The 27,073-nt window shown below is 47.2% G+C and overlaps 2 protein-coding genes across 6 annotated transcripts in view; one reads left to right on the top strand and one right to left on the bottom strand.

Annotated features, from left to right (window-relative positions):
* Positions 1-14,763, top strand: part of LOC137421927 (potassium voltage-gated channel subfamily KQT member 4) — a 137,497-nt gene extending 122,734 nt beyond the window's left edge. For 2 of the 3 annotated variants that reach the window (XM_068108514.2, XM_068108513.2), the window contains 4 exons: positions 2,029-2,131; positions 3,958-4,089; positions 6,985-7,105; positions 9,618-14,763. In XM_068108514.2, coding sequence (XP_067964615.2) covers positions 2,029-2,131; positions 3,958-4,089; positions 6,985-7,105; positions 9,618-10,055 — 794 coding nt within the window. In that variant the 3' untranslated portion in view covers positions 10,056-14,763. Of the gene's footprint in view, positions 1-2,028; positions 2,132-3,957; positions 4,090-6,984; positions 7,106-9,617 lie in introns of those variants that run through there. The other variant, XR_013622638.1, reaches the window with a different exon arrangement.
* Positions 13,020-27,073, bottom strand: part of EFR3B (EFR3 homolog B) — a 45,879-nt gene continuing 31,825 nt past the window's right edge. Inside the window, exons 13-24 of one of the 3 annotated variants that reach the window (XM_078773068.1) lie at positions 23,025-23,197; positions 22,637-22,712; positions 22,368-22,529; positions 22,098-22,229; positions 21,892-21,959; positions 20,816-20,955; positions 19,135-19,223; positions 17,222-17,270; positions 16,984-17,090; positions 16,741-16,790; positions 16,477-16,612; positions 13,020-13,345 (exon numbers count right to left, since the gene is read on the bottom strand). In XM_078773068.1, the coding sequence (XP_078629194.1) occupies positions 16,516-16,612; positions 16,741-16,790; positions 16,984-17,090; positions 17,222-17,270; positions 19,135-19,223; positions 20,816-20,955; positions 21,892-21,959; positions 22,098-22,229; positions 22,368-22,529; positions 22,637-22,712; positions 23,025-23,197 (1,143 nt within the window). In that variant the 3' untranslated portion in view covers positions 13,020-13,345; positions 16,477-16,515. Of the gene's footprint in view, positions 16,613-16,740; positions 16,791-16,983; positions 17,091-17,221; positions 17,271-19,134; positions 19,224-20,815; positions 20,956-21,891; positions 21,960-22,097; positions 22,230-22,367; positions 22,530-22,636; positions 22,713-23,024; positions 23,198-27,073 lie in introns of all 3 variants that reach the window. The other 2 variants (XM_078773066.1, XM_078773067.1) reach the window with 2 other exon arrangements.

The raw sequence follows: 27,073 nt of genomic DNA, 5'->3' as shown, positions 1-27,073 counted from the left end.
GCTTGATTCAGAACTAAGCTGTTCAGGGAGCTGAGGCGTAAAACTGTACATTCGCTGAGGGTAGACAAGGAGGCCTATGTGCGAGAACTCTGAGAAAAGGTAGAAATCAGTGCATTGCATTCGTCCAAGCCTGTCCCTCGGTGTACTGCAGTTAGAGCGTAGGGTGGTGAGCTCTTGACAGAGGAGTCTGAAGTGAAGGCCCGCTGGGTCGGTTACTTTGATCGGCATTACCAAGCTGACCCACAAGCTGTTGAGTTGGATGTCAGGGGAGTTACTATTCATATTGCTGACCCTCCAATCAACTGTGGTCTGCCTTCGTTTGTGGAAACACAGGCTACGGTGAACCAGTTGAAAGGGCACAAAGCTCCTGGGATCTGTAGCATTCATGCTGAACTTCTCAACGCTGGTGGAAATGCTGGACTCGTGTTGTTGCATGCAGTTCTGTGCTCTGTTTGCAGCACAGACATCGTCCCAACTGACTGACAGAGGGGTCTTGATGTCCCTCTTTGCAAAGGGAAGGGTTATCACCAGGACTGCAATGACTACCGAGTGGTGATGCTGCTCTCAGTGCTGGGCAAGGTCTTTGCCCGGATAATTTTTGATAGGGTTTGCCACCATCTGCTTGAACGTCATGTCCAGAGCAATCTGGCTTTACACCGAAGAGGTAAACGATTGACCATATCCTTGCTCTCTGGGTCCTCACTGAACACAGGTGAGAGTTTCAAGCAGGGGCTTGCTGTCTTTGTAGATTCAATTAAGTGAATTGCTGTCCATGTAGATCTCCACAAAGCGTTCAAGTTAGTGAATCGGGATACCCTGTGGAGGATCCTCGGTATTTGTGGGGTGCCTGCATAGCTGATCGATCCGATGTCTGAGCTATACTCTGGTACCAAGAGTGCTGTGAGGTGTGTTGGTTCCAGGGCCCTCAAGGTACAGTTTGTTACTGGAGTTCATCAGGGGTGTACTGGCCCCCACACTTCTCAGCACTTGTATGAACTGGATTGTATCGGTAGGATGTCAGAGAGATATAGCTGTGATGCATCATTTGGGAATGTCAATATGTCTGACCTTGATTTCACAGATGATGCAGTCAGCTTTGCAGAGACTCTGGACATCCTTACCAGGGCCCTCAAGGTACTGAATGCGGAGTCAGAGCTACTGGGATTATCTGTCTCCTGGGTCAAGACTATGATCCATTGATCCAGGCTTTCAATGACATATTGGATACTGCTATCTTGTCTGTACCTGTCTGTGGTGAGGATGTTGAGGTCACAGAGAGATTCACTTGCCTTGGCAGTGATATTCATGTCTCCGCATGTTGTGAGCTGGAAGGCGATATACATCTGTTTCGGGGCTGGGGAGACATGGATTCACTGGATCACGAGGTGTGGCGATGTCACTACCTATGAGAGAGGCGACATTCTGAGGCTTTAAGTCATTGGTGCTTACAGTTTTGCTCTAAGGATGTAAGATAGACTCTGACCAAGCATCTGAGACAAAGACTTAACTCCATCAGTACCAGCTCTCTTCGGAGAATCTGTGGCTATCACTGGTTGGACTTTATGTCCAACTAGTGTTTGCTGAGAGAGACTCAGATGAGATTTGGTACCTGTATAGTCCATAAAAGTCAGATGCATATGTATGGACGTGGCTCGTTTTCCTGACGTTGATCCTGCTCATCAGATTCTCTCAACGACGGAGCCTTGTGAGTGGAGGAGGCCAACGGCCCGACCACGTGCCTCGTGGTTGCAGAAGGTTGATCAGTATCTCAATGAGATGGGGATGGGCCGAGCATCTGCCTGGGGGGATGGCCAGACAGAGGCCCTTGGAGTACCGGCAGAAATTGGATGTTGTGACACACCGCTCCGGTGCATGCTCCTATACCTGACCTGACACCATTACTTACCTCTCATATACCCTTTGTTCTTTCTATTCCTAGCAAACCCTTCCTTCCTTCCTTCCTTCCTTCCTCAGGCCTATATTCATTAATGTTGATTAACTACTTCCCAATTATTTCTCTAATACCAGAGGCGAGCCTTGCTGATGATGAAGCTCCAGGAGAAGACATAAATACTGGACCAACGCTTGAGGAGTTCAAGTCGATGCTGAAAAACATCGTTCGAGTTATGGGGTTAGTTTTTGTGATGGAGGATGATTTGATGTGGTATTGTGATGCTGAAGGCAATGAGGAATGGCAACGGTAGCATACTAAAATTTGCAGAGATGCATTTTATATCTGTCAGAAGCTCAACAACCCTGGAAGACCTCAATAAGATTAAATGGGATAATGGGTCAGAGTGTCCGCTCTGAGTCTGAGGTCGGGGGTTCGAACCTTGACCGCGAGTCATACCAAAGACTTTGATAATGGTATGTGCTGCATCTCTGCTTGATGCTCAGCATTTAAATAGGATAGAGCATTGACAACCAAACATAGGTTGGCAACCATTGCACAGGTTCGATGGACCCAATGACCTGGGTAGAAAAGTTCATAGGTTTGGATGAGCGAAGATCTGAGATGGTGGTGAACAGCTGTCTTTAGGCCTTGGAGGGGAGAATGACATTGAAGAGAATGTGGAAGTTGGTTTTACAGGTGGGGGAAAAGAGTAACTAATGAGTGGAGGTGAGCAGTGATTCTGGATTTTGGGAGTTTCACCATATCGGGGTTGCTGGTGAACTGTGTGCGATGGAACACAGAGACCACCTACCTGTCTGCGATGTGAACGTGGTGCGCCCATAGACTCAGCTTCATCGAGGGAGATTCCAATGACTTTGTGAAGTAAGACGAAAAGGGGAAAAGTTATTGTATTTACAAAGGTTGCTTGCCCTACACATGGGGCACAGGAAGAAAGTGTTTGTGGATTTGGATTCCTGATGAAACTCAAGTTCACTGGAAATAAGCTTACTGCTAGTTTAAAGCTTACTGCCACCCTCCAGGTCTTTAAAACAGCTGTTCCCCACCATCTCTCGTCTTCCCCCATCCAAAACCTTGATCTCTTCTACCCCCGTTAATTCACCCCCAGATCCACTTTTAAAAAAAATACCGACTTCTCTCCTGGAAGTCATAGCAGTGTCCATGTGTTTTATACCTCTCCCATTCCCCCCCACCCCCCACCTTTCCATGCCTCCTCCCCCCAAGCCCTCTCCCACCCACAGATCTCCCGATGTCCCTGTTCTCTTCTGTTTTATTGTATGCTTCCCTCCCTCTCCCCATCTTGTCTCCCACTCCCTTTATTGTATGTTTTGTGTCCTTTTTTTTTTTTGCGATTGATGTGAGCCCTTGCACGAGCCTCGATCTTGTATACAAAAAAAAAAGTCTTTACCCTTATGCTTATGAGCATTTATTATGAACATTTAGATGTGAGCATTATTTAATGTGGTGCTTATAAATGGTTTCCATGCAGCCCATTGACACCATGTCGGTGTAGTGCAGGCCTGTAATGTCCATCTTTTTCTCGTTTGTCATTTTTTTCTGTTTCCTTCAAGGGCAATATGCAACTTCCTGTGTTTTTCTCCTGTGTGAAAGACACAGGAAGTGGCACATTGCCTTTTGTCCTACTTAAGATAATCCTGTAAGCCTTATCCTACTTTTGAACAAATGAAAGAAAAAAAAATTAATATTGTGATTTGGATACGACTCTAGAAAGGAAGAAGAAGAAGAAGTAGAACATTGGAAAAAATGTCAGAAAGTTCAACACAAAAGTAGGAGTGAAAATAATAATAGAAAAACAACAGAATCGGTCCCTTCCTCATTTTCTTCACTAACACCTCCTCGCCCTCTGGAATTCCTCCTGCTGCGTATAACTATAACTCTGTGCAACCATGGAATGTTTGTCTATTTGGAATGCAGTCCACCTGATGATGATGTCTCGATAATAGTTGTATGTGTGATTAAGAGATTTGAATGCCACTCATATGTACTTAATGAACTGTCTAATCTTCATTCCATCCTCACCCTAGGGTGCTGGTGTTCTTGGTCGCTAAGAAGAGATTCAAGGAAACATTACGGCCATATGATGTAAAGGATGTCATTGAGCAGTACTCAGCTGGACACCTGGACATGCTGAGTAGAGTAAAAAACCTACAGAGCAGGTAATTGCATAAAGTGCCTTCTCATTTATTATTATTTAATACAGAAGGAAAGGCTCATGGAAGAGCTAGACAACAGATAATGAAAGACCACTGCATGACTAACAACATAACAGATAGGACCAGGCAGACAAGTGGTACCTGACTACCATCATAGATGCATAGGACAAGTATGTAAACAAAAAAGGGACAGGGAGACACTGCCACAAGGAGAGGCGTATCAGAGGTACGCAAACGGACCGGAAAGGCAAAGGTATTGAATGCAGACAAAATGTGACAGGTACCAATAACGGATGGGTCAATGAAAATAGTTGAGTTCAAATTTTGGTGTGGAAAACCCCATGAGATGGTAGTGGACCGTAATCTTAAGGACTGGAGGGAAGAGCAGGATTGGGGAACTCAGAGAGGTAATTCACCAGACATGAGATAAAGAGAATAAAAGTGAAGGTGAGCAGAGGGCCAAGATTTGAGAAGGTTAAGAAAAAAGGATATTGTTTGCTGGATGAGGATAGGTGGCCGTGGCCTCAAACGGGGGTGGCATAAATTCTCTACGTAAATGTGTATCGTGTATCGCCACCTGGTGGTAGTGGCAGAGGGTATTACAAAAAATTTTTTTTTTTACCTGGGCAACACTGAGGTCAAAGCACTCTACACGGGTAAATGTGTCCTCCTCCCTGTCTCCCCCCAAAACGGAGGACTTGTCAAAGCACCCTCCCCTTCCCCCTCTACCCCTTCCTTCCCCCCTTTCCTCTCCCTCTACCCCTCCCCCCTTCCTCTCCCTGTACCCCTACCTTCCCCCCCTTCCTCTCCCTCCCCTACCCCTCCACCTCTACCCCTTCCTTCCCCCCCTTCCTCTCCCTCTACCCCTTCCTTCCCCCCCCCTACCCCTCCACCTCTACCCCTTCCCTTCCCTTCCCCTCCCTCTCTACCCCTTCCTTCCCCCCCTTACACTCCCTCTCCCATCCCCCTTCATCACCCCTTTCTAGCAGCAAGGGATGTGATGACTAATTGGTCCATGAGCGAAGCGATGCGTAGGCTCTTATAGTTTATAACGGTGTCACAAGGCAACTAACACCTTGTATAAAACACCAGATATCCAGTGTTATATTGTGCTACTCCTCCTCCATAGACAATGTAAGTTTGACGATGGACTTGTGATCTGCTATCTCTGGCCCTCAGGCCACCTGCCAACAAGTCCCATACCAGTTGGGTTTTGGTTGGCCACTAGATTTTCAACAATGTTGTCCTCAAACCAATTGCTAACAGACACAGCAGTGTTTCAAGGTGTGTTAGCATGCTGGTAGATGTTCGAGCCCTCATTTTGTTATTTCATTCGCAACATTCCTCAAAATGCCACATTACAACAACATTGTGTCCAGCACAACCTTTGCAATTGGAACAGTATGGATGTATAGGTTTGGATGGTTCATTTTAACATTTTTATAATCTTATTTGTGGCAGTTAGGAGAGCCTCCAGGTTTGCCTTCTCACCTCTAAGCTGTCTAGCCTGGGTTCCAATCCCGATCCAGTTGTAAACTGTCATCCTGGTGTTTCACAGGCAGAGTGATTCATCAATGTGTGTGCCGTCCCTCGGATGGACGTTACACTGGACGTCCCGTCTTTACCGGCATTAGGTGGTGGACCCACGGTGTCCTTTACGAAGAGTACGTGAGCTATCGCCAGCACCCTGGCCTAAGTAAAATTACTACTGTAGGTAACCTACAGGGGGCTTTGCATCAATGGCACAACTGTGCCCCCAAGCAAATGATGCTACCCGCAGCCAGTTGCAGCATACGAACAAACTCAAAGTGGCAATCTTTTCTTAAACTGTAAAAAAAAAGAAAAAAAGAAGGTATATTGTCGCAATACTGCACACTTTTGAGTAATTTAGTATGACTAGTACACCCGCAGACTCCGGGAGGGGCAGGAAGGGTCATTCCTCTTTGGGGTATATAGATTACAGTCGATCTATGGTCGGATCTCAACAACATTGGGTGTGTGTTAATGTACAACGTTTCTTGTGGAGAGATCGCCAAGTGGTTTAAGCATTCGAGCAAGCATTGCATACAAAACCGTTAAGGAACGGCTGGCTTGGCAAGCGCTAGCTAGCTGCTTGGTAAATGAGCACACCCCGATCTTCCTCCCTTTGTTTTGTATCAAACAGCAGGAGCGAGTTTCAAAAGTTCGCTACGAAAAATGCCACGGTAGCGGCAGAAAGGGTCATGTTATTAACCCAAATTTTGTGGGTTATATAGAGTACAGTAGATCTTCGCCCAGTTCTGTAAGTAAATCTTACTTCACGGAAGTCGGGATTCCTCCATATTTCTTCATTTAGTGTTATAAAGAGCATTAGCGACTGTTTAAAAAGCTAAGCATACGTGTTTGTGGTTTATAATATTTTTTACTTCTATTGCTCCCACGGAAACGCCGTTATAACTACAAGCTATTTATACACGTTATCACTGCAGAAAAACGCCTTGGGGGAAGTGGGACATAAGTATTAATACTGTTTTGTAATAACATTAATAATATGCGATAATCATTAATTTTGTTATTAAAAGCGTCTTTGGAAAAACGCCACGATAAATCTTCTTTGGAAATACGCCACGATAAAGCTAATTTAACATTTATATACACCTCAACGTGCAACCCCATTGACCGCAATAGCGGGGAAACTCACTCAGGGGGAGAAAGCCCCCTTGGGGAGGGGGGAAAATGAATGTGCTACAACCTTCATTATGTAACCCTTCATCATCCTGTCAAGTTTGGTTGAGATTGGATACGTAAGGACGGAATGTATTGGCGTCAAAAATTCATCAGACACAAATGGCGTATTTTAGTATGATGATCATATGTTGTGAAATATTGTCCTGATAACTTCATCGCTCCTCCTCACAGGATTGACCAGATATTGGGTGTGGAGGTGCGTACACTGGGTGACAAGAAGAAGATGGTCGCAGACACGGAGTCACCACCAGGCGCGAGCTTGTTATCCAGGGTTGTAAACGTGGAGAGAGAGGTGGGAATAGTAGCTGTAAGAGTGGTTGGTACTCCATGCCTCCCCCAAAGGACAAGTATCACGGCCACGGGAATGATAGAAATATAGGTGAGGTGGAAGCGGTTGTGGGACATTTTTATCCATTCACAAACGTGCTCTCGTTGGCCTGCACTTGCCAATTACTTCAAGTCATCCAACCCAAAAATGGTTCGAATTTCCACTGGAATGGGAAATTAATGAACCTCAAAACATGGATTATAGGGGTCAGCAAAACTGCTACAGGTGAAGGGCGTATTCCCTCGACCCTTCAAAGATCCTTCTGATCCCAAATGAATTCCCCAAAAGGCACCATTGCATATTTCCATGCAGAGGGTGATGTCATCTTGTTTAATGTGTTGTTGGTTAAACGGTGGGTGAACTTTTCATTCACATTACCCCGCACTTGTGGGATGTGGCACAGGGATACCCGGATGGAGATTGGCCAAATTGAAACACTACGCTTTTGTAATACCTTCCCCATTTCTAATTGGTCAGTGGTGGCAAGAGAAACAATTTATGCCAATAATGATTTGGACTTTTTTCTGTCTGCTTTTTGGGATGATGATTAGGATTTGGACTTTTTTTTTTTGGATACAACATCGAGGCTCATGTAAGAGCTAACATTAATCACGTAAAAACAAACTGATACATACAACATAAGATAAAGGGAGCGGGAGACAAGATGGGGAGAGAGGGGAGCACACAAGTACAACATTTGATAGCTGGGACATCGGGAGATCTGTGGGAGGGAGAGGACTTGGGGGGAGAAGGCACGGGAAGGGGAGGGAGGGAGAGGAATAAAACACATGGACACTGCAAGGACTTCCAGGAAAGTCGGAATTTCAAAAAAGTGGATCTGGGGTGAATTAGCGGGGGTAGAAAAGATCAAGGTTTTGGATGGGGGACGATAGGAGATGGTGGTGAACAGCTGTTTTAAAGACCTGGAGGGAGGAGTGGGATTGAAGATGGTGAGGGAGTTTGTTCCAGAGGCGGGAGAAAAGAGGAATGAAGGAGTGAAGGTGAGTAGAGAGTCTAGATTTTGGCAGTTTAAGCATAAGAGGGTTGCTGGCAGATCTTGTGCGACCTGCAGGAATATTTGGGGGACAGAGCCCAGAGAGAGCTGGGGGAGCAAGGCCGGAGAGGAGTCGGTAGAAGACCGATTGTGCAAATGTTGATGGGTATGCAAACAAAATTAATGAACCTTCAAGCTAGGCCAAAGAAGAAAAAAAGGAGGTGACAGCATCTCTCCTCGTGACTGCAGAACAGGTGCAGCGGTTCTGGAAATGGGATCCACAGACGGGCAGCAGACGGTAAGGTGAAGCGAGCTCGTGCTGGGTAACTATGGTTACCTCGCTCTCCTGCCTAGCACGTTCTCGTCCCCAACTTCGCAACTTGAATCCCGACTGCAAATTGACCAACTTACTCTTACTGACTTGCATGCACCTGGGGTCTCACGGCCCAGGGAGATTTTCTCGCAGCCACCACAGTGGGTCCATCTGACCTTTGAAAACAGTTCCGTAGTCCGAGGCCAATGGTACCATGTGCTTCACGGAGTTGTGTGACTTTACAGCGAGATTAAAAATTGGGGGAAGGTAATCATAAACTAGAGCTTCTAGGGAAGCAGAACTCAACTGAACTGACTGGACAACTTCACACACCAAGTTTGATCAAAATCCATAAATATTTGTGGACGTTAAAGTCTTAACGTCGTTTCGCAGCTGAAAACAATATGGCGGCCTACGGCGGCCATTTTGTGACGGATCGGGTTGGAATGCAATAGCAACCTACCTTGTGTGGTAAGGGTTAAACATTCTAAGTTTGATCAAAATCTGTTAATATTTGTGGACGCGACAGTGTTAACGTCGTTTTCATGACCAAAAACAAAATGGTCGCCTAAGTCCGCCATTTTTCAACGGATCGGGCTGAAATGTAATACCAACCTGGTCCTTGGGGTAAGGATGCTGCATGTCAAGCTTGATCAGAATCGGTTGATATTTGTGGACGCTGGAGCGTTAACGTCGAAAAGTTAACAGACGATGGACGCCGCCGGAGGGTTCAGTATGTGATGAACTCAACTGGATGGCAGTCCAGTTGAGTTAAAAAGGAGGGAGGTCGAAGTTAGGTAAACTCAGGCTTACGGAACATCTTTGGCACAAACTGATTGAAGGTCTGACCCTGCATCACTGTCTGCAAAGGCCAATAGCACAAAGACTGGAGTTTTACCTTTATAAACACCTCCACCCTTCCCCGTGCACCCAATAATATATTTATGGTATCTCCAGGTTTACATAAATACATATTTATTTCTAGAGGGGTCTGGGAGAGTTGTTGGTAACACATCTCTCCAATAGGATTAATAGGATCCTAATTTCAAATAACATTGCTAACCTTGTTGTGTTATAGCTCTTTATTCAAGGCCTGAGGACAAAGGACTCGAGTTTAAGTACAACAATGTTTTTCCAACCAATTCCAATGATTCTTCCCTTCGTTCCAGGTGCACACCATTGGGAAGAAGCTTGACCTGCTTCTCTCAATCCACGGTCGTTCCTTCCCCAGCGAAAGCACAGACGGAGGGCCACAACCGCCTCAACCTCCCCCAGGACCAACTTCAGCCGACGCTGGCTATGGTTCCATCCCTCCCCGCTCCAGCTCTTCACTTCAGTCCACCCGGAAATCTCCACCCAATTCGATTACGTCAAAAGAAACGGTCCATTCGAGCAAAGCTCCGCCTCAACCCTACCAATATGTCCGACCTTCTGCTCCAGCAACACACACCAGCGAGCAGACTTCAGATTCCACAATTCGACCCCGACCTTCCATCACTCCAGTAACTGGCCCTCCTTCATGGAAAGACATAGTGCTCTTTGTAACGGATGACGAGTCTGATGGGGAAGGTACGACGACAGCATGGGGGGCTACGGGGAAGACTTGAATACCGGACGGCAGGAATGAGGAGACATGTTTATCGTCTCAAGTTGTCCAACTGAACATTTGAATTGGGTCCACCACTCCCAGTGAGTCTTGTGACAGCTGCAGCTTCTGGAAACCTTCTTTCTGGTCAGGTGGTTTGGCTGAATATCCTCTTTTATTGCGATATCAAGCCAAAGATTACGACTTTTTGTTTCCGTGGAAGCCATTAGTTTGTCGCTGCTGTTCATCAATCCATTATTTGTTGAATGGAATCAGGTTTTTTTCTCCTGTTTAACAACCACAGCTTATCGGACGTCCGAGATGGTCCACCTTGTGAGAACCTATTCCGCATCAATTATTGATGTCAGGTTTAAAAGATCTTCAAGATGGACAAAGGGTTTTGTTTACTTTAAACTAGCATCAGTTTGCTGATGTGAAGTTTTCCTTCCATTGGAGAACATGATTCTCCAAGGAGAATGTCCATCAGATCCTGATAATTCTGGGCATTGTGCCCTTCCCTGTTCTTGTAAGTCTGATGTTATCACTTCCTGTTATCAATACCATTTTGGCCTTTTGATGGGAAACTGGTTAGCAAAGCTTGGGCATTGGACCAGCTCACCTTTCCTTACTTGGGACAACCAACTGCTCTGTGTGCAGGACAATAGGTCACATGTGCGGTGGCAGGAGCTGTTCGGGACTGTTATGAATTGCCACGGATTATGCCACAAGCTCCTGTAACCTTTGGAAAACCACTACATGATGATGGTGAAGAAGATATGGATAGCAAGAGTGCTAATGATTTATACCTGTTAAGGATTATATTGTACATATTATATAGCACTGCACTAATATATATATATATATATATATATATATATATATATATATATATATATATATATATATACCTGGAAGCATGTACACACACCTCCAACCTCAGTTTCAATCTCAACCCAGCTAAGGCTGTCATCCTGGTGATTCATCCACATGTTGCCATCCCTCGGACGGACGTTGAACCAGTGTTCCATCTGCCGGGATTAGTTGATGTTAAAGATCCGACATCATACTTTGCAAAGAATGGGCGAGCTATCGCCGGCACCCTGACCAAATTACAAATTCCTGCCCTAACCTCAGTCAAACATCAGGCCTGGCCAGCCTGTTCATGAAAGACTTGGGCCAAGCTTCCCCGAGGCCAAACCCACAAGAGCGTGGGAATAATTATGGCCATTAAAGAAGAAGAAGAAGAATAAGGCATCGTCCAACTATCATAACTGATGCAGTACCCCTATTACCAGTGAGTTGGTACTCAATTTGCCGACCTAAAAAGGATGACAGGCTGAGTCAACCCCCCTGGCAATAATTCAACGATCGATCGGGATTTGAACCCAGGATCCTAGGATCCCAAGCCGGCACCCTAACCGCTAAGCCAAAACCACAGGATCCTAGAATCCCAAGCCAGCACCCTAACCGCTAAACCAACACCACAGGATCCTATGATCCCAAGCCAGCACCCTAACCGCTAAGCCAACACCACAGGATCCTATGATCCCTAACCGCTAAGCCAACACCACGGGATCCTATGATCCCAAGCCGGCACCCTAACTGCTAAGCCAACACCACAGGATCCTATGATCCCAAGCCGGCACCCTAACCGCTAAGCCAGCACCACAGGATCCTATGATCCCAAGCCGGCACACTAACCGCTAAGCCAACACCACAGGATCCTATGATCCCACACCGGCACCCTAACCGCTAAGGCAACACCACAGGATCCGATGATCCCAAGCCGGCACCCTAACCGCTAAGCCAACACCACAGGATCCTATGATCCCAAGCCGGCACCCTAACCGCTAAGCCAACACCACAGAATCCTATGATCCCAAGCCGGCACCCTAACCGCGAAGCCAACACCACAGGATCCGATGATCCAAAGCCGGCACCCTAACCGCTAAGCCAACTCCACAGGATCCTATGATCCCAAGCCGGCACCCTAACCGCTAAGCCAACACCACAGGATCCTATGATCCCAAGCCGGCACCCTAACCGCTAAGGCAACACCAGGCTTGCCTCCTGGGGGAGTAAACACTTGATTCCAAGTTTAAAAGCTTCCCACTCTTGGGAAAAAACAAACCATGAGATCATCATAGGATTTTTTTGTGAAGACACAATACTCTGCTTCTCCTTGCGTTAACTACCATCACATGAAGCATCCCCCATTGCACTTTGACCCTAATACCCTCATGACATGTACACACATTTGTACAGTACATAGTATATGCTTCAGCAACACTTTAGCCAAAGAAGCTTATCTAAAAAGAAAAAAAGTTAATGTATTGGTAGTGTTACCCTGCAAGAGGTCTTTCCTGGTGTATTTGTCCTTTACGCAATGCTTTTGAGGAACACGTTGCAAGGCCGTGTTACTCATGTTAAACCCTCGGTCTCATTTGCAGCACAAGATGGACACAGCCTCTTGATAAGCACTTTTAAAGTATTAGCGAAGGATTCTAAGGTAAAGATGAGGAAGGAGTTGAAGTACGTTAGGGTATTGTTTTCATTACAATGAGCCGGGCCTATCCGAGATCAAAGCCCAAAAAAGCCATTCTTCCTGCCTTTTTATTGGACAAAATTGCTTAGGCCGCAGCAGCGAAAATAAAAACTCGACAATTTACCTGCATTTCGTAGCATCGTGTCACGTGTGATGTGGCAGACATTTGCCATTTGCCAAGTCCCTTGTCTCCACTCTTATCGGACTACATAACGTTTTCTGTACAATCTTGACTGGCATGTGTGTCCTGTTCTTTATAAAGCCTTGAACAACAACAACAACCAATATCCTTGCAGGATTGCAAGCAAACTATGATTAAAGGACCACAAACATTCACAAGGTAAAGGCTCGGTCTCGATCTGCTACACGACTCCACAACCATGGAGGACATGACACCATCCCGACATCCGGTCCACCTCTCAATTGACGAAAAATCGCTCCTCATGGTGACTAATGGCCGATTTATTGCACATTGAGGAAGCAGTTCTTGCACCACATGGAATGAGTCAGCAATGTGGATCTCCCAACATTGTAACAGTTAAAATACTTCAGTCGTTATTTCATAGAAACATGGAGTATTCATTTTACTCTAACGACGACAAATCAATCCATTTTTAAAGACACAAGAGATGCTGGGAACGTAACATGCTTAGATACGAATGAGCATTTTAGCTTCGAGGTTAAATTTGATGGGAAAAAATAAATAAATAAAACCCCAGTAGGTTTCAAAGTAAAATAAGTTCACAGTCTCACCACAGCCGGCTGACCTGTACGCACACCGGGTAGAAACATTCAGGCGAGTGTCAAAATGAAAGTTCCGGGACGGGGAAATTCTTCCGAAGCCACACGCAAGCACATGACCCGCTTTCATGTAAACAATCTCACTCTTTCAACATGGGCTTTTCATGCTCATCGTTCACGTGTTCGTTAATTAACCTACGCCGACGAACGGTCACATTTGATACCTCAAAGGACGTCTTCATGACAGAGGCGTTTAAAACACGCCACCCTGAAATATCCAGAAAACTGATGCTAACTATCAATAACCGATTTGTGGCTGAAGCACACAAGAGGGTTTGGGGCCTAAACTTGGCGAACAGTGCTGTGCCTCGAGGTTCCAAAAAGAGCGAATTTGAACATGGCCTTGACATTCCTAAATGAACTTCCCTTTGTTTCTTCATGTTATGGCGATGTTTGCTACGTATATGCACGTCACAATGAGCACCCTGTCCATACCGAGACTTACTTACTGATACATAAGGGTACCGCCCCGCAAGTGGGTAACAGCAGGATGGGTACCACCCCGCAAGTAGGTAACAGCAGGATGGGTACCGCCCCGCAAGTGGGTAACAGCAGGATGGGTACCGCCCCGCAAGTAGGTAACAGCAGGATGGGTACCGCCCCGCAAGTGTGTAACAGCAGGATGGGTACCGCCCCGCAAGCGGGTAACAGCAGGATGGGTACCGCCCCGCAAGCGGGTAACAGCAGGATGGGTACCGCCCCGCAAGCGGGTAACAGCAGGATGGGTACCGCCCCACAAGTGAAAAAGGTTGGATTTCAGAGCGCGTTGTGCATGCACTTGTCAGTTCAGGCAGGAGTTCCAAAGCAAAACGGTAAAGCAGAATTTCACAATGAATGAGAGGCAAGCAAACGTGGAATAATACAGTTGGTCGCATAAAGAGCCTGCCATGGTCATCAACGCCGAAGATGGAACCGACATCATCCCGATAACAAATCACAGTAGCTTCCTAACTCGGAATGCCACAGCAGCGTTAACCAGTCCCACTTACACTTTCAGAGAGACATCAGAAAGTTTAGCATACATGCTGCAATCCAAAATGGCGGTACCCATCCTGCTTCGGATGGCAGAATCCTACACAGTAATACAAACTTTATTTATGTGGACAAATTATTCGGTGTACAATTGGCCCTTGAGCAACCATGAACAAATTAGACAGACGGGTTGTTTTCCAGTACAATTGTTTGAATTTTCGTTCAACGTTGCGACAGTAAATAGGTTACCCAATATAGTAGAGCGGATAGGGGGAAGAATGGTGCACTTTTTGATAAAAGCATCAAACTTGGTACATATCATCAGTAGGCCATTACAAGAAAAAATAGATATAGTGCCATCCCAGTTTTGGCCTATGACGGCTGTGGCGGCCATTTTTTCAAAATGGCTGCCGTCTAATACTAAAATACCATATAACTCAACAACCAAGAGGCCTAGAATCTTAATTCTGGTGCCTATATATTGGTTTTTGGGGTCATAGAATTAAAAGAAGGCAATAATGAGTGTGTGTGATCACGTCTTGTACCACGTTTGGAACATAAGTGCCCTTTTCCAGTTTACAAAGACAACATTTGGCGGACTTTGTATTGCTTTATTTTGTATTGATGAAATATAAGATACCTGTACCGTAAATTAAACTTATAGTGCTATAAAAAAATAACAGTCAAAATGAATACGAAGCCGAGTTACTTATTGTTGTAGATACCAATGTGCCATGACTCAGTTAGGCTTACCATCAAATGTGAAATGCCAGATATCACATGAACTAATCATGACAAGAACCCCCACATTCACACAAAGCTGTACACGGCAGAGCTGCTTTTGTGCATTTGCAGTTTGTTCGACAGCCTCTGGTATAACCACATCAAATAAGTTCTCTGCAAACTCTGCTGGCTTCGGGAAGACTGCTCCAAAGAACATCCCAGTTTCCATCACTACTACGAGTCCATCCCCATCCGTCCGGTTGTGGAGGCGTAGCCTTTGCTTCAAGCACCTGACTCCAGATGTGACCGGCCTGGTATACTGCTCGTCTGGTGTGCTGAAGTAGAGCACCCTTGGTCGGTGGAATGTTGCTCAAGTCTCTGCCTTTCCGTGTGAATAGGTCGACCCTGAGCTCATCAACATGGTGTTTAGAACTTGTTCGGTCATAAAGAAGTACGACGAATCTCTCCAGAACATCCATAGCAGCATCAACATCTGACATTTGTGGTTGTTCCATCAGCTTCATTAACTCCATTGTAACCTCAGGGCACATGCTCCATGTATCCCAAGCAGTCTTCTTTTACATTTTTACAGTTTATTTTTTTTACAAATAAGTCAAACAGGGGTTTCATGGAAAAAGTTGGCCACCTTGGTCAAACCAAACACAAACTGTAAGTTTAAATGCAATCTGTTAAATTTCGTGTTGAGATGAAAATTGCCAAAGTTACCCCACTTATTAGAAAAGCAAAGATAATACTAGTATTATACTAGTAAGCATATTATGAAATATGTAGTCTGTCAGTACAGTGGTTTTTTGTGTATTATGATTCCATATATTTCTTGGTAATTAATCAATAAATTCGTGCTAAAAGACCATGAATGTGTCTTCATAAACTGTAAAATGGTACTTACGTTTAAAAGGTGGTACCGTAAGTGACCATACATACTCGATATGGCCTTCTTTGATTTATATGACCCCCAAAACCTATATATAGACACCAGAATTAAGATCCTAGGCCTCATGGTTGCTGAGTTATGTGGTATTTTAGTGTCATGTGGTGGCCATTTTGAAAGATGGCCACCATAGCGATCACAGGCCAAAACTAGGATGGCACTATATCTAATTTTGTTTCTAATGGCCTACTGAATATGTACCAAGTTTGATGCTTTTATGAAAAAGTGCACGATTCGTCTCCATATTGCACCTGTCCGCTGGACTAATACTGAATGTGCTGCAACACGAGTATGTTTTGATAACCTTTTCAAAAAACAAATAGGGTTGGTGTTACCACTCACAACCCTCACACTGGCAAATAAGGTGACACTAAAATTGATTACAGAGTGGACCAGGAAATTGAGAAGGGATGCGTTTTGCTCCGAGACAGTAACAGTACACATACGTACACGAATCGAGATGTGAGAACCTGGGGATGGTTATGGACATTAGTACACACAAAGGTCTGGCAGATTCATCTCGTAGACAGGTATCGAGCGCTGCCCATTGCTGGTGCCAACCGATCCGGACGGACTGGGGGGTGGCCTGGGAAGCAGGATTTTAGTCACAAGTGGGTCAACGTGTGACAGTAGCTGATGGTACTTTATTCATTTGCATTTAGATATTAAACTAAATAGGACAAACATGGACAATGTAAGAGGTATCAAGCTCACCGTATGGTCATGTCAAAGATCTGGTTGAGTTTGTTCTGAAGTAAGTTAGCCTGTGGATGAGGAGGTGCAAGAATCGGAAAGAAATGGAGTGATGAAGCTAAGGTGACTCATGGAGAAACTTAAAGCAAACTGCAGCACAAGTATATATATATATATATATATATATGTTTAATCCGTGTGATCCCCCTTTGTTATTAGTCTCCATTTTGCACCGTACTTTGTCTAACCCACTGCGAAACTTGCCCGTGCTTCACACTGCGAAGCAATGTCCTCAAAGGGCGCCTTCCGGAAGTGCTCCAGGACTTGGCGGCGATGCTCCTTTTCCTGCTCATCACGGCTTGTGCTGTCCACTATGCACATGCGACAGGCCAGAGTCAGCGACCGCAAGCACAGAGTAAGGTTAACGCCACATCAAAATCACACCTGTACTCCATTATAGTGGCACAAACTAGCACTTAAGATCAAGGCGTTCTATGCTCACCGATGGCCTTCTTCAACGTTTCAAAAGTGATCTGCTCCGCTGGTGTTTTCTGCACAAGATACAGATCAAGTATCATTGCCACGTAAGTCAACACAGAATGCCCCAATAGCCCTCGATTGACCAATATGTAGAGTTTCTGACCCGCTTGTATCAGACTAGATGAGATACCCGTTCTACGCTCGGGGCAGTCTGAGTATGTGGGGTGCGGAAAGGGAGGAATGTGGTGAAGTGGGTCGGATCACCCAGCAGAGATGTTTACATGGGATCACCTCTGCTGTTTCTGCAGCTTGCTCCTTTGCCATTTGCTCACATGTACATGCAAGTCAACTGTCAGTGTTTTCCAGCATCTGCAATCAAGCCCGCTTTATGTGTGTGTGCGGCAGATGAGGTGCGTATATTAGTCATGTTCTGCTTTTGGCATCCTTGAATTAATATGAACTATAAATTACGGAACTATCCTCACTATAATTCAAAGACCAGCGTATGTTTGTGTGTTGCGCTCCTCCTCCTACAGTTCTGGCCTGATTACATCCAGACTTGTTACATATATCATCCAGACTTGTTACATAATAGGATCAGCATGACCAATTGACCATAATTAGTGTATAGTGGTATTTTATTATCTTTGCTGGTGGTCTTGGGGAGGGGGAAAGGGGGAGAGGTGGGACGCAATTTCCCTATGTAAATGTGCATCATGTAGCGCTACCTCCAGGTGTGAGAGGGTATTACCTGTCCCTGCCCTTTACAGTACAGTATTGCTGTCCCCACGTTTTCCACTGCAGTGAGATATTTTTAATCACACGTTTGAATAAGGATAATAAAATAAGCCCCCTGGCCACTCCCTGGGTGACTAGGTCCTTTTAGTGAATGTAAATATATGAATGAAATTGAACATTTCATACTACATTTTCATTTCTTCTGCCGTACATATATTCCGCTACTCTGTCTGAACTTCCTTCTAGTATCCGCACACATTGCGTGCACATTGTTCGGTACATCCAGGAAATAAATGCAGGGTTATTCAAGGCTGAATAATGTGAAAATATAGAATGGGCGCCCGTCATTACAACGCGCTTTTGCGCTAATCTATGTATATTAATGAACATGGCTGCAGATTTATTCAGTTTATAATATATGTAGGTTTAGGTGGAGAGGGGGTAGTTGGAGAAGCAGGTCATTGTGCAAAACCATCCTGGGGGAGTTGTTGTTTTGTATGCAGCCTGTGGCTGCTGGTTGCATCACTTTTCTGAAAACGCGTTTGTGCTGCTGAGGCATGAGGCAGTACCCCTATTACCAGTGAGCTGGTACTCAATTCGCCGACCTCAAAAGGCTGACAGGCTGAGTCAACCCCCCTGGCGTTAATTCAACGATTGACCGGGATTCGAGCACAGGATCCTAGGATCCCAAGCCTGCACCCTAACTGCTAAGCCAACACCAGGCTTGCCTCCTGGGGGAGTGAACACTTGATTCCAAGTTTGAGCACCATTTGTCAAAGGATGTGACTGGTAAATCAGAAGAAACACACAGTAGGGGGTGATGGAGGTGGGGTTGGGACAGGAGGCAGGGCAAAGTGAGAAACTATCCTGGAGGAGTGCACACTTCATGCCAATTGTGAGCGAGCCCCATGGGTGAAAGGTTGTACCCAGTATATGGACGAAACACACATGGTAGGGAGGTGTGGGTTGGTTGCAGAGTGGTTGCAGGGGAGGTTTATAGTGCAAAACCATCCTGGGGGAGTGAACAGTCTTCACGGTAAGTTTGAGCACCATAGGTCAAAAAGTGTGGCAGGCAAATCAGAACAAACACACACGCACACACACTGCTCATAAATGCATATAGAAGATAACATTAAAAAGAGAATTCAGCAATACAGCTCAGCTGAGCATATGTAGCAAGTAGTAACACCATCTTACCTGCCCATGCTCAGGGCTATGACTTTCCATCTCCACCTGAATGGAGATCGTTTCTATGGTGCTGCGTCGCTTAGACAAGCAGTCCTCATCTAGTAACAAACAGCAAATACATCGTTTACCAACACCAAGGAAGCAATGCCACTAGAATTTGCTTCATATAAAACAAAGAAAACAAATAGTCATGATGTTCTTTAGGCCGACATACGATAAATTCAGGGTGGATGGAATAAATGAAACAAGGAGCTGATACTCTAGGTCCCCCACCTTTTTGGTGGTATGAGGGATAGGTCTGTGTAATATGAAAGCTAAATCTTGGATGGTGTTATGTCGTGTGCACAAGGCAAGTTACCGAGATAGAGGACATGGCAACAAAATGCAGCCAATCACAGAAGGGATAAAATTCCCCCAGAATTACGGACGGGATCAAATTCTCCCAGAACCAAGGATGGGATAAAATTCCCCCAGAATTATGGATGGGATAAAATTCCCCCAGAATTATGGATGGGATAAAATTCCCCCATAACTATGGATGGGATAAATTCCCCCAGAATTACAATTGGGATAAAATTCCTCCAGAATTATGGATGGGATAAAATTCCCCCAGAATTATGGATGGGATAAAATTCCCCCAGAATTATGGATGGGATAAAATTCCCCCATAACTATGGATGGGATAAATTCCCCCAGAATTACAATTGGGATAAAATTCCTCCAGAATTATGGATGGGATAAAATTCCTCCAGAATTACGGATGGGATAAAATTCCCCCAGAACTATGGATGGGATAAAATCCCCCCATAATTACAGATGGGATAAAATTCCCCCATAATTATGGATCGGATAAAATTCCCCAAGATTTTATTTCGAATTGTAATTCCACCTCGCACCAGGATTGGCACTATATGACACACATACAGAATATTGCATGCTCCCACCACCCTGAACCTCCCGGACTATTCTTTTTTTTTTAACCGCCCAATACCTTCCTGCGCACACTAATCTGTGTACAACCACCAGTTTACAAGTCATTCTGTAAAGTGTTTTAGGAGTGCATACAAGTCGAGCACAACCAAACACAGACGCTTCTCAAATTATAGAATTATTCAAAAAGAAAATGCACCATAAGACATCATTGAATCTTTAGTAAATACAAAGCAAATTATGTGAGTCACGAGCCATGTGTCATCCTTAAATTACCAAACACCGTTGGTAATTTAAGGATGACATGTCTTGGCATCTCCATTTTAAAGAATATGCTTAATTTTTCTCATTGTATAGTATACATCTAGATATCATTGAGCAAAAGATAAGTCATGGGCCAAATTATCTTTTATCCCCATTTGAGCATTGTTGTGTTATGGCAACTTTGGTGATTTTTTATTTTAATAATTCTGCCCAAATCCCTGTCTGATGTACAGCAAAGTGCAATGACATCAGAGGGAAATGGACACAACCGAGTTTATTTCTTCTGGAAATATTAACTTTACCTTTGCACATTCCATTTGTTTGCAGTTTATGGTGGCCATTGTGGTATAAAATGTGGCAGGCCTGGGGCCATGCCCATCAATAGGAACAGAAACTGATGGCAGGATGAGTCCCAAAACTTAGCCACAGTTATCAAGACATCTCACAACAAGTTCCACATAAGGAACCACAAGATACCCAGCGCCAGCCTTCATACCGGTGAGCTGTGGCTGGTAGGGCGTGGAAAGCCGTTCTATGGCATAACCACAGCCACCCAGTGCCTCAGATACTTTGCTGTTGAGGAGCAGCAGGCTATTGTCTAGATGCTGCTGTATATTGGGCATGCTGTATGGTGGCCTGCAACCAGACAAAGCATCATCCATGGACAAGAAAACCCCATTACACCAAATTGGTTTAGCCAGTTATCAAGATCGGTTTTCAGGGTGATTATGAGAGAATTTGTGAAAGATCTTGAAGAAAGAAAAGTTTCATTTAATACGAAATTTAAAACAACATTTTATGTATATATTACATATACAGAGTGGCCACAAAGTCCCTATGCATGCAGTTAGAATTCATTCATTCATTCATCTGTATGCTCCCCTCCATTTTCCACACATATTTGAATTTTTCTCCATGTTCTTCTGGACATCTTCTTCCATGTTGAGGGTTGGAGGTCATAAGGGCAGCTGTTTTGAGGTCTTCAACGGTTGTTAGGCGGAGATGAGAAATTTCCTCTTTCACAATGCTCCAAAGCGAGTTGTCACATGTTGCTAAGTCCGGACTTCGAGCAGGCCAAACTATCTCAGATCCATGTCCAATCCATCGTCCACTGAATTTGGCGTCGAGATATTCTCTAACTGCGAGAGCATAATGTGCTGTTGCACTATCTTGTTGCAGGATAGCTGTTGGCTCAAGACCTCTCTCACGCAGTTGTGGAACAAACCATGTCTGAAGCATGTTCAAATAAGTAGTGTGATTGACACTTGTATCGAAAAAATATGGCCCTATCAAGTGATCTAAAATTTCTGCCCACATTATGACATGAGGAAGATGCTGTTCAATTTCCTCATAAAAATGAGGATTTTCTTTGCACCAAAAATAAACATTCCTGGATCGATTGCTGAGGTAAATAGCACACTCATCCAAAAAAAATACGCTTCGACAGACAGTCAGACAGATGGAGCCGATTACAATATCCACCTGTTGTTTTTCAAGAAGCGTGGGGTGCAAGATGCGTATGGCCAGCAAGATGGAACACAAGCTAGAAAGAGGTGTTTTCAAAATACTCACAGTTGTGGATCCTTGAATAGGTTCTCAGGCAGAAGATGAGGTGCCTGTATTTGTCTTGCTTCTACAATCTGTGTAAATGGCAAAACAAGTCCTAAAAACTAACATTGGATTATATGCCCCATCATATTGCTACAAATTCAACCAAATGAAGAAGAAGAAAAGCAAAAACAAAGAAAAACCACTGATCGCTGTGTGTGGGGCAAGACCTGTGCCACATGCTGGCTGAGGGCAGGCACGGCCGTAATGCGACCAAGAAGACCGGCAAAAGCGAGTGTGAGAGCCAGCAGGGCAGAGCATGAGAACACAGACAAGGGTTCTTCACCCTCCAATGCAACATCCTGCGAGCAGGAAGCACAAACCACACATTGCTTACAACTTCAAGAATACTTTGATAATGGAGATATAAATAAATATATAAATAGAGTGAAACTAATAGTTGTGGTTAAAAAATAAGGAACAAAGCTAGTATGGGTCACCTGCATAGCAAAAGCGACCCGAAACAAGTCGAGAGCTATGTCCTCTCCAGCAAAATCGAGGCCGAGCAGACCCATGGTGCAATAAAGGGCACGGAACATATCCGACCCATTTTCTTCACACTGGCTGCTCAAATATACGTATCTCAGCAGCTGTTGTCCGTACTGCAAGGCATAGACACAGTCACATCAAATTCCATCTTCAAGGGCTTTCTGTACAACTACCTCCAGCTCTACAACAACAACAATCGACCGTGACTATTTCATATCACCTTTTTCATGAATATCAAGTCTTGTCGAGAACACTTTTCTTTCCTTAGATTGAGGGTTGCGACATCTGGCAAAACACTAGATATGGGAAACAAGTGAATGCAAGAAGCATTCAATGAGCAACAGCTGATAAATGCAAAGCAACGCCGGTCAAACACGTGATAACGACACATGAGATTCCAACCTGGATCATCTAACGAATGGAGTTCTTGGAAAATTTCAAAATGCCAACCTATGTCCAAACCACGTACTCTATTTTCCTCCAACAAAAACAACTCTTCGCCAACGGTCAACAAATGTATCGATTTCTCAAATTTGAAATGCCCAATTTGTTTGTTGCGATGAATGACCAAACAAGATGGAGAGGGATAAAGAAAGCTGCCAGCAAACCTGATGTTTTCAAGACTCTCCCGGTTTCCATGACGATCAAGAAGGACCTGTATAATTTTCATCACCAGGAGACGGTGCTGGGGTTCAAAGGCAAGTGCCCCGGACAGCAGGGCATCCAAGAACGATCCAGACAGTGCACCTGCCAGATGCCCACAGTGGTATCCTGATGCTACCTGTGCATTCACAAATCAAATGTATTAAAAGTCACTACCCTTCATGACCTGCTTGATTTTTCGGTGAGACATGTTTAGTCAATAAAATACAACTTTGCAAAAGCAACATTGAAGGCTGTGTACACATGTAACAAACAACAAGACCGATAGTCTAACGGCGTAGCCAGGCTTGTTTGATACTTTAGTTCAAGAGGATAGTATGACCTGGGTCTGGATACCAGTTAGCAGTTAGAAAATTATGTTAGTATTAAAAAAATTTGACTTCAGGCATGGACAGCCGGTTCATGAATGACTTGGGTAAAAAAACGGCGAATGGTAAACGATAAACCAATGAATTCCACATTCCTGTGCCACCTTCATTCGAACATCAGGCATTGACAGCAGGTTCTCTGTATTTTCATTCCAAACAGCATCATTCATCGTTCCAATCACAAATTAATACTATGGTATTAATATATCAAAATATAATGTTAAATCACGATTGTATTGAGATATTATCAAAGCAGAGAACCATCGTCATCTGTTCACTTGCAGATTTGGGAGCAAGGTCCATGTCGATCACATTTTAAAATCATAATTGTATTTAGGAATTTCTGACACCTCATATCTACCTTACAAAACCTGCTGGGACCCCAAAACGTTCCACGGAAGGTTATTATATTTCCTTTCAGTAAAATATGCAACTGTAATGGTTCCTAAATGTGTCCCCCTGTCATGTGACCAGATCCTCAGCTCTGATTGGTGTACGTTTGTGGTGACATACGGATAGACAAACACTGTTCTAGACGGCATTACCCCACAGGCTACTCCATAAAAACTAATATTTATTTACTGCTACAACCATATGCGTAAAGCGCGGCGTTACGCGCGCTGCTTGTGAGCAAGGAGGAAGCGGACAAGCGGTAACATATAAATGTCTTTATTGTAAGACTACACTGTAACACTGAACTCCTCCGGGCTGGTCGCCCGGTGTATATCATGAGGCCACGCCTACCCCTCGGGCGTGGCCACCGCCCACTTCGTGCGTGGAATGATGTCACCACGCCAGTGGGCTTTTGTGTCCGCCACACGCGCCCCCCCAGAATTCCCGCGCACCTGGAGGGCCAGTTTGCGGGGCAGACGAATGACCCGGCCGAAGCGCCCCCTGGCGATCGGCGGCGTCCGGGGTGCAGGGATACCAGGTGGGATGCCCCTGGGATGGGTGCAGGACCGGGGGGCGCCGTGGCGGCGGGGCTGGGCGGTGCCGGGGGTCCGCCCGCAGGAGGGCGGCCCCGACGTGGGGGTCGGGCCACTGGCGGTGGATGGTCCACATCGAGGTGGGCCGGCTTGAGGCGGTCTACCGAAACGCGGTCAGGAGTACCGCCGATGTCCAGGGTGAAGTGCTTCGCCCCGGTCTCCAGCACGCGGAAAGGCCCGTCGTACGGGGGCCGCAGTGGTGTCCGATGGGCATCGTGGCGGACGAAGACGTACTCCGCCGTGCGAAGCTCCGGGGCGACGTGCGTCGGTGGGTGCCCGTGGCATGCCGTTGGCACCGGGGCGAACCTCTGGGCGGTCTCTTGCAGAGCGGAGCGCTGCTGTGCCGCGGACCATGGTGCCGTGGAGTCGGGGAGGAACTCGCCCGGCACCCGCAGCGGTTGCCCGAAGACCAACTCCGCCGCGGATGCGCGCAGGTCCTCCTTGGGCGCCGTCCGGAGGCCCAGCAGGACCCAGGGGAGCCTGTCGACCCAGCCGCCGTCGCGGAGGGTGGCCCGGAGCGCGGCCTTCAATGAGCGGTGAAATCGCTCACACAGGCCGTTAGCCTGGGGGTGGTAGGCCGTGGTTCGGTGCAGCCGGACCCCGAGCCCCTGCGCAACCGCCCCCAAGAGCTCCGAGGTGAACTGGGGGCCGCGGTCGGATGAGATGTCTGAGGGGGCGCCGAACCGGGCGACCCAGGTGGCGATGAAAGCCTGCGCGACATCGGCCGCCGTTGTCGACGCCAAGGGCACGGCCTCCGGCCACCGGGTGGTGCGGTCCACCATGGTGAGGACGTAGGTGAAACCCCGCGAGGGGGGCAGAGGTCCCACCAGGTCCACGTGGACGTGGTCAAACCGGCGTTCCGGCACCGTGAACGGGGCCAACGGGGCCTGGGTGTGCCGGTGCACCTTGGCGCGCTGGCACGCGAGGCACGTCCTGGCCCAGCCGCGGACGGCCTTCCGGAGGCCATGCCAGACGAACTTGTCAGCGATCAGCCTTTGGGAGGCCCTCGCGCCCGGGTGGGACAGGCCGTGGATGGCGTCAAACACCTGGCGCTGCCAGCCCGCGGGCACAATGGGGCGAGGACGCCCGAGGGAGACGTCGCACAAGAGGGCCGCGCCCGCGCCGTCGAACGGCACCTCGGTGACGCGGAGGCCCGTGACGGCGGTCCGCAAGGCCTGGACGTCGGGGTCAGCGGCCTGGTCCGCTGCCATCCGGGCATAGTCGATGCCGAGGTGGACTGCGTGGGCGACGGCCCGGGAAAGGCAATCCGCAACCGGGTTGTCCTTCCCCGCGACGTGCTGGATGTCCGTCGTGTACTCGGACACGGCCGAGAGGTGACGCTGCTGCCGGGCCGACCACGGCTCGGTGACCTTGCCCATCGCGAAGATCAGCGGCTTGTGGTCGACGAAGGCAGTGAACGCCCGGCCCTCGAGCAGATGGCGGAAGTGCCTGACCGCCAAGTGAAGTCCGAGCAACTCGCGGTCGAAGGTACTGTAACGGCGTTCGGGCGGGCGAAGCTGCCGGCTAAAGAACGCCAGCGGTTGCCAAGCTCCACGCACCCATTGCTCGTGCACCGCGCCCACCGCGTAGTCCGAGGCATCGGTGGTGAGGGCGATTGGTGCATCGGGCGCCGGGTGCGCGAGCATGGTGGCGTTAGCCAAAGCGAGCTTCGCGCCCATGAACGCCGTGTCCATCTGCTCGGTCCAGGTAACGTCGCCTTTGCCCGGCTTACCTCGGAGAGCTTCGTGCAGGGGGCGCAGGAGCTGGGCGATACGGGGCAGGAACCGATGGTAAAAGTTCACCATGCCCAGGAACTCCTGCAGCCCTCTGATCGTGCGGGGGCGCGGAAACCCCTTCACCGCCTCCACCTTGGCCGGCAGGGGGACGGCTCCGTGCCTGGTGACACGGTGCCCCAGAAAATCGATTGTGGCGGCGCCGAACCGGCACTTTGCGGGGTTCACAATCAGGCCATGCTGGCCCAGGCGTTCGAAGAGCGTGCGGAGGTGGCGTAGGTGCTCTTCGCGGGACGCGCTGGCGACGAGGATATCGTCCAGGTAGACGTAGACAAAATCCAAGTCGCGCAGGACGCTGTCCATCAGTCGCTGGAACGCCTGAGCCGCATTCTTCAGACCGAAGGGCATGCGCAGGAACTCGAAGAGTCCGAATGGCGTGATGACCGCCGTCTTCGGGACGTCCTCCGGCCTGACGGGGACCTGATGGTAGCCGCGTATGAGGTCCACCTTCGAGAAGAAGGACCTGCCCGCCAAACGGGCGGAAAAGTCCTGAATGTGGGGGACGGGGTAGCGGTCGGGAGTCGTGGCGTCATTGAGACAGCGATAGTCCCCGCACGGTCGCCATCCCCCGCCGGGCTTCGGCACGATGTGCAGCGGCGACGCCCAAGCGCTCTCTGAGCGCCGAACGATGCCGAGTCGCTCCAGGGTAGCGAACGCCGCTTTTGCCACCGCCAGCTTCGTCGGCTCGAGGCGGCGTGCCCGGGCGTAGACCGGTGGCCCGACGGTGGGGATGTGATGGGCCACCCCGTGCTTGACGGCCCCCGCCGAGAAGGTGGGCCGCGTGAGGGCCGGGAAGCCGGCGAGGAGGCGGGTGAATGCGTCCGCTGCCGGAAGCGTACAGACCAAC

The sequence above is a fragment of the Myxine glutinosa genome, chromosome 2, assembly GCF_964187855.1.
Source record: "Myxine glutinosa chromosome 2, kmMyxGlut1.1, whole genome shotgun sequence".
NCBI classification, from domain to species: Eukaryota; Metazoa; Chordata; class Myxini; order Myxiniformes; family Myxinidae; genus Myxine; species Myxine glutinosa.
This window is presented reverse-complemented; position numbering and strand designations above follow the sequence as displayed.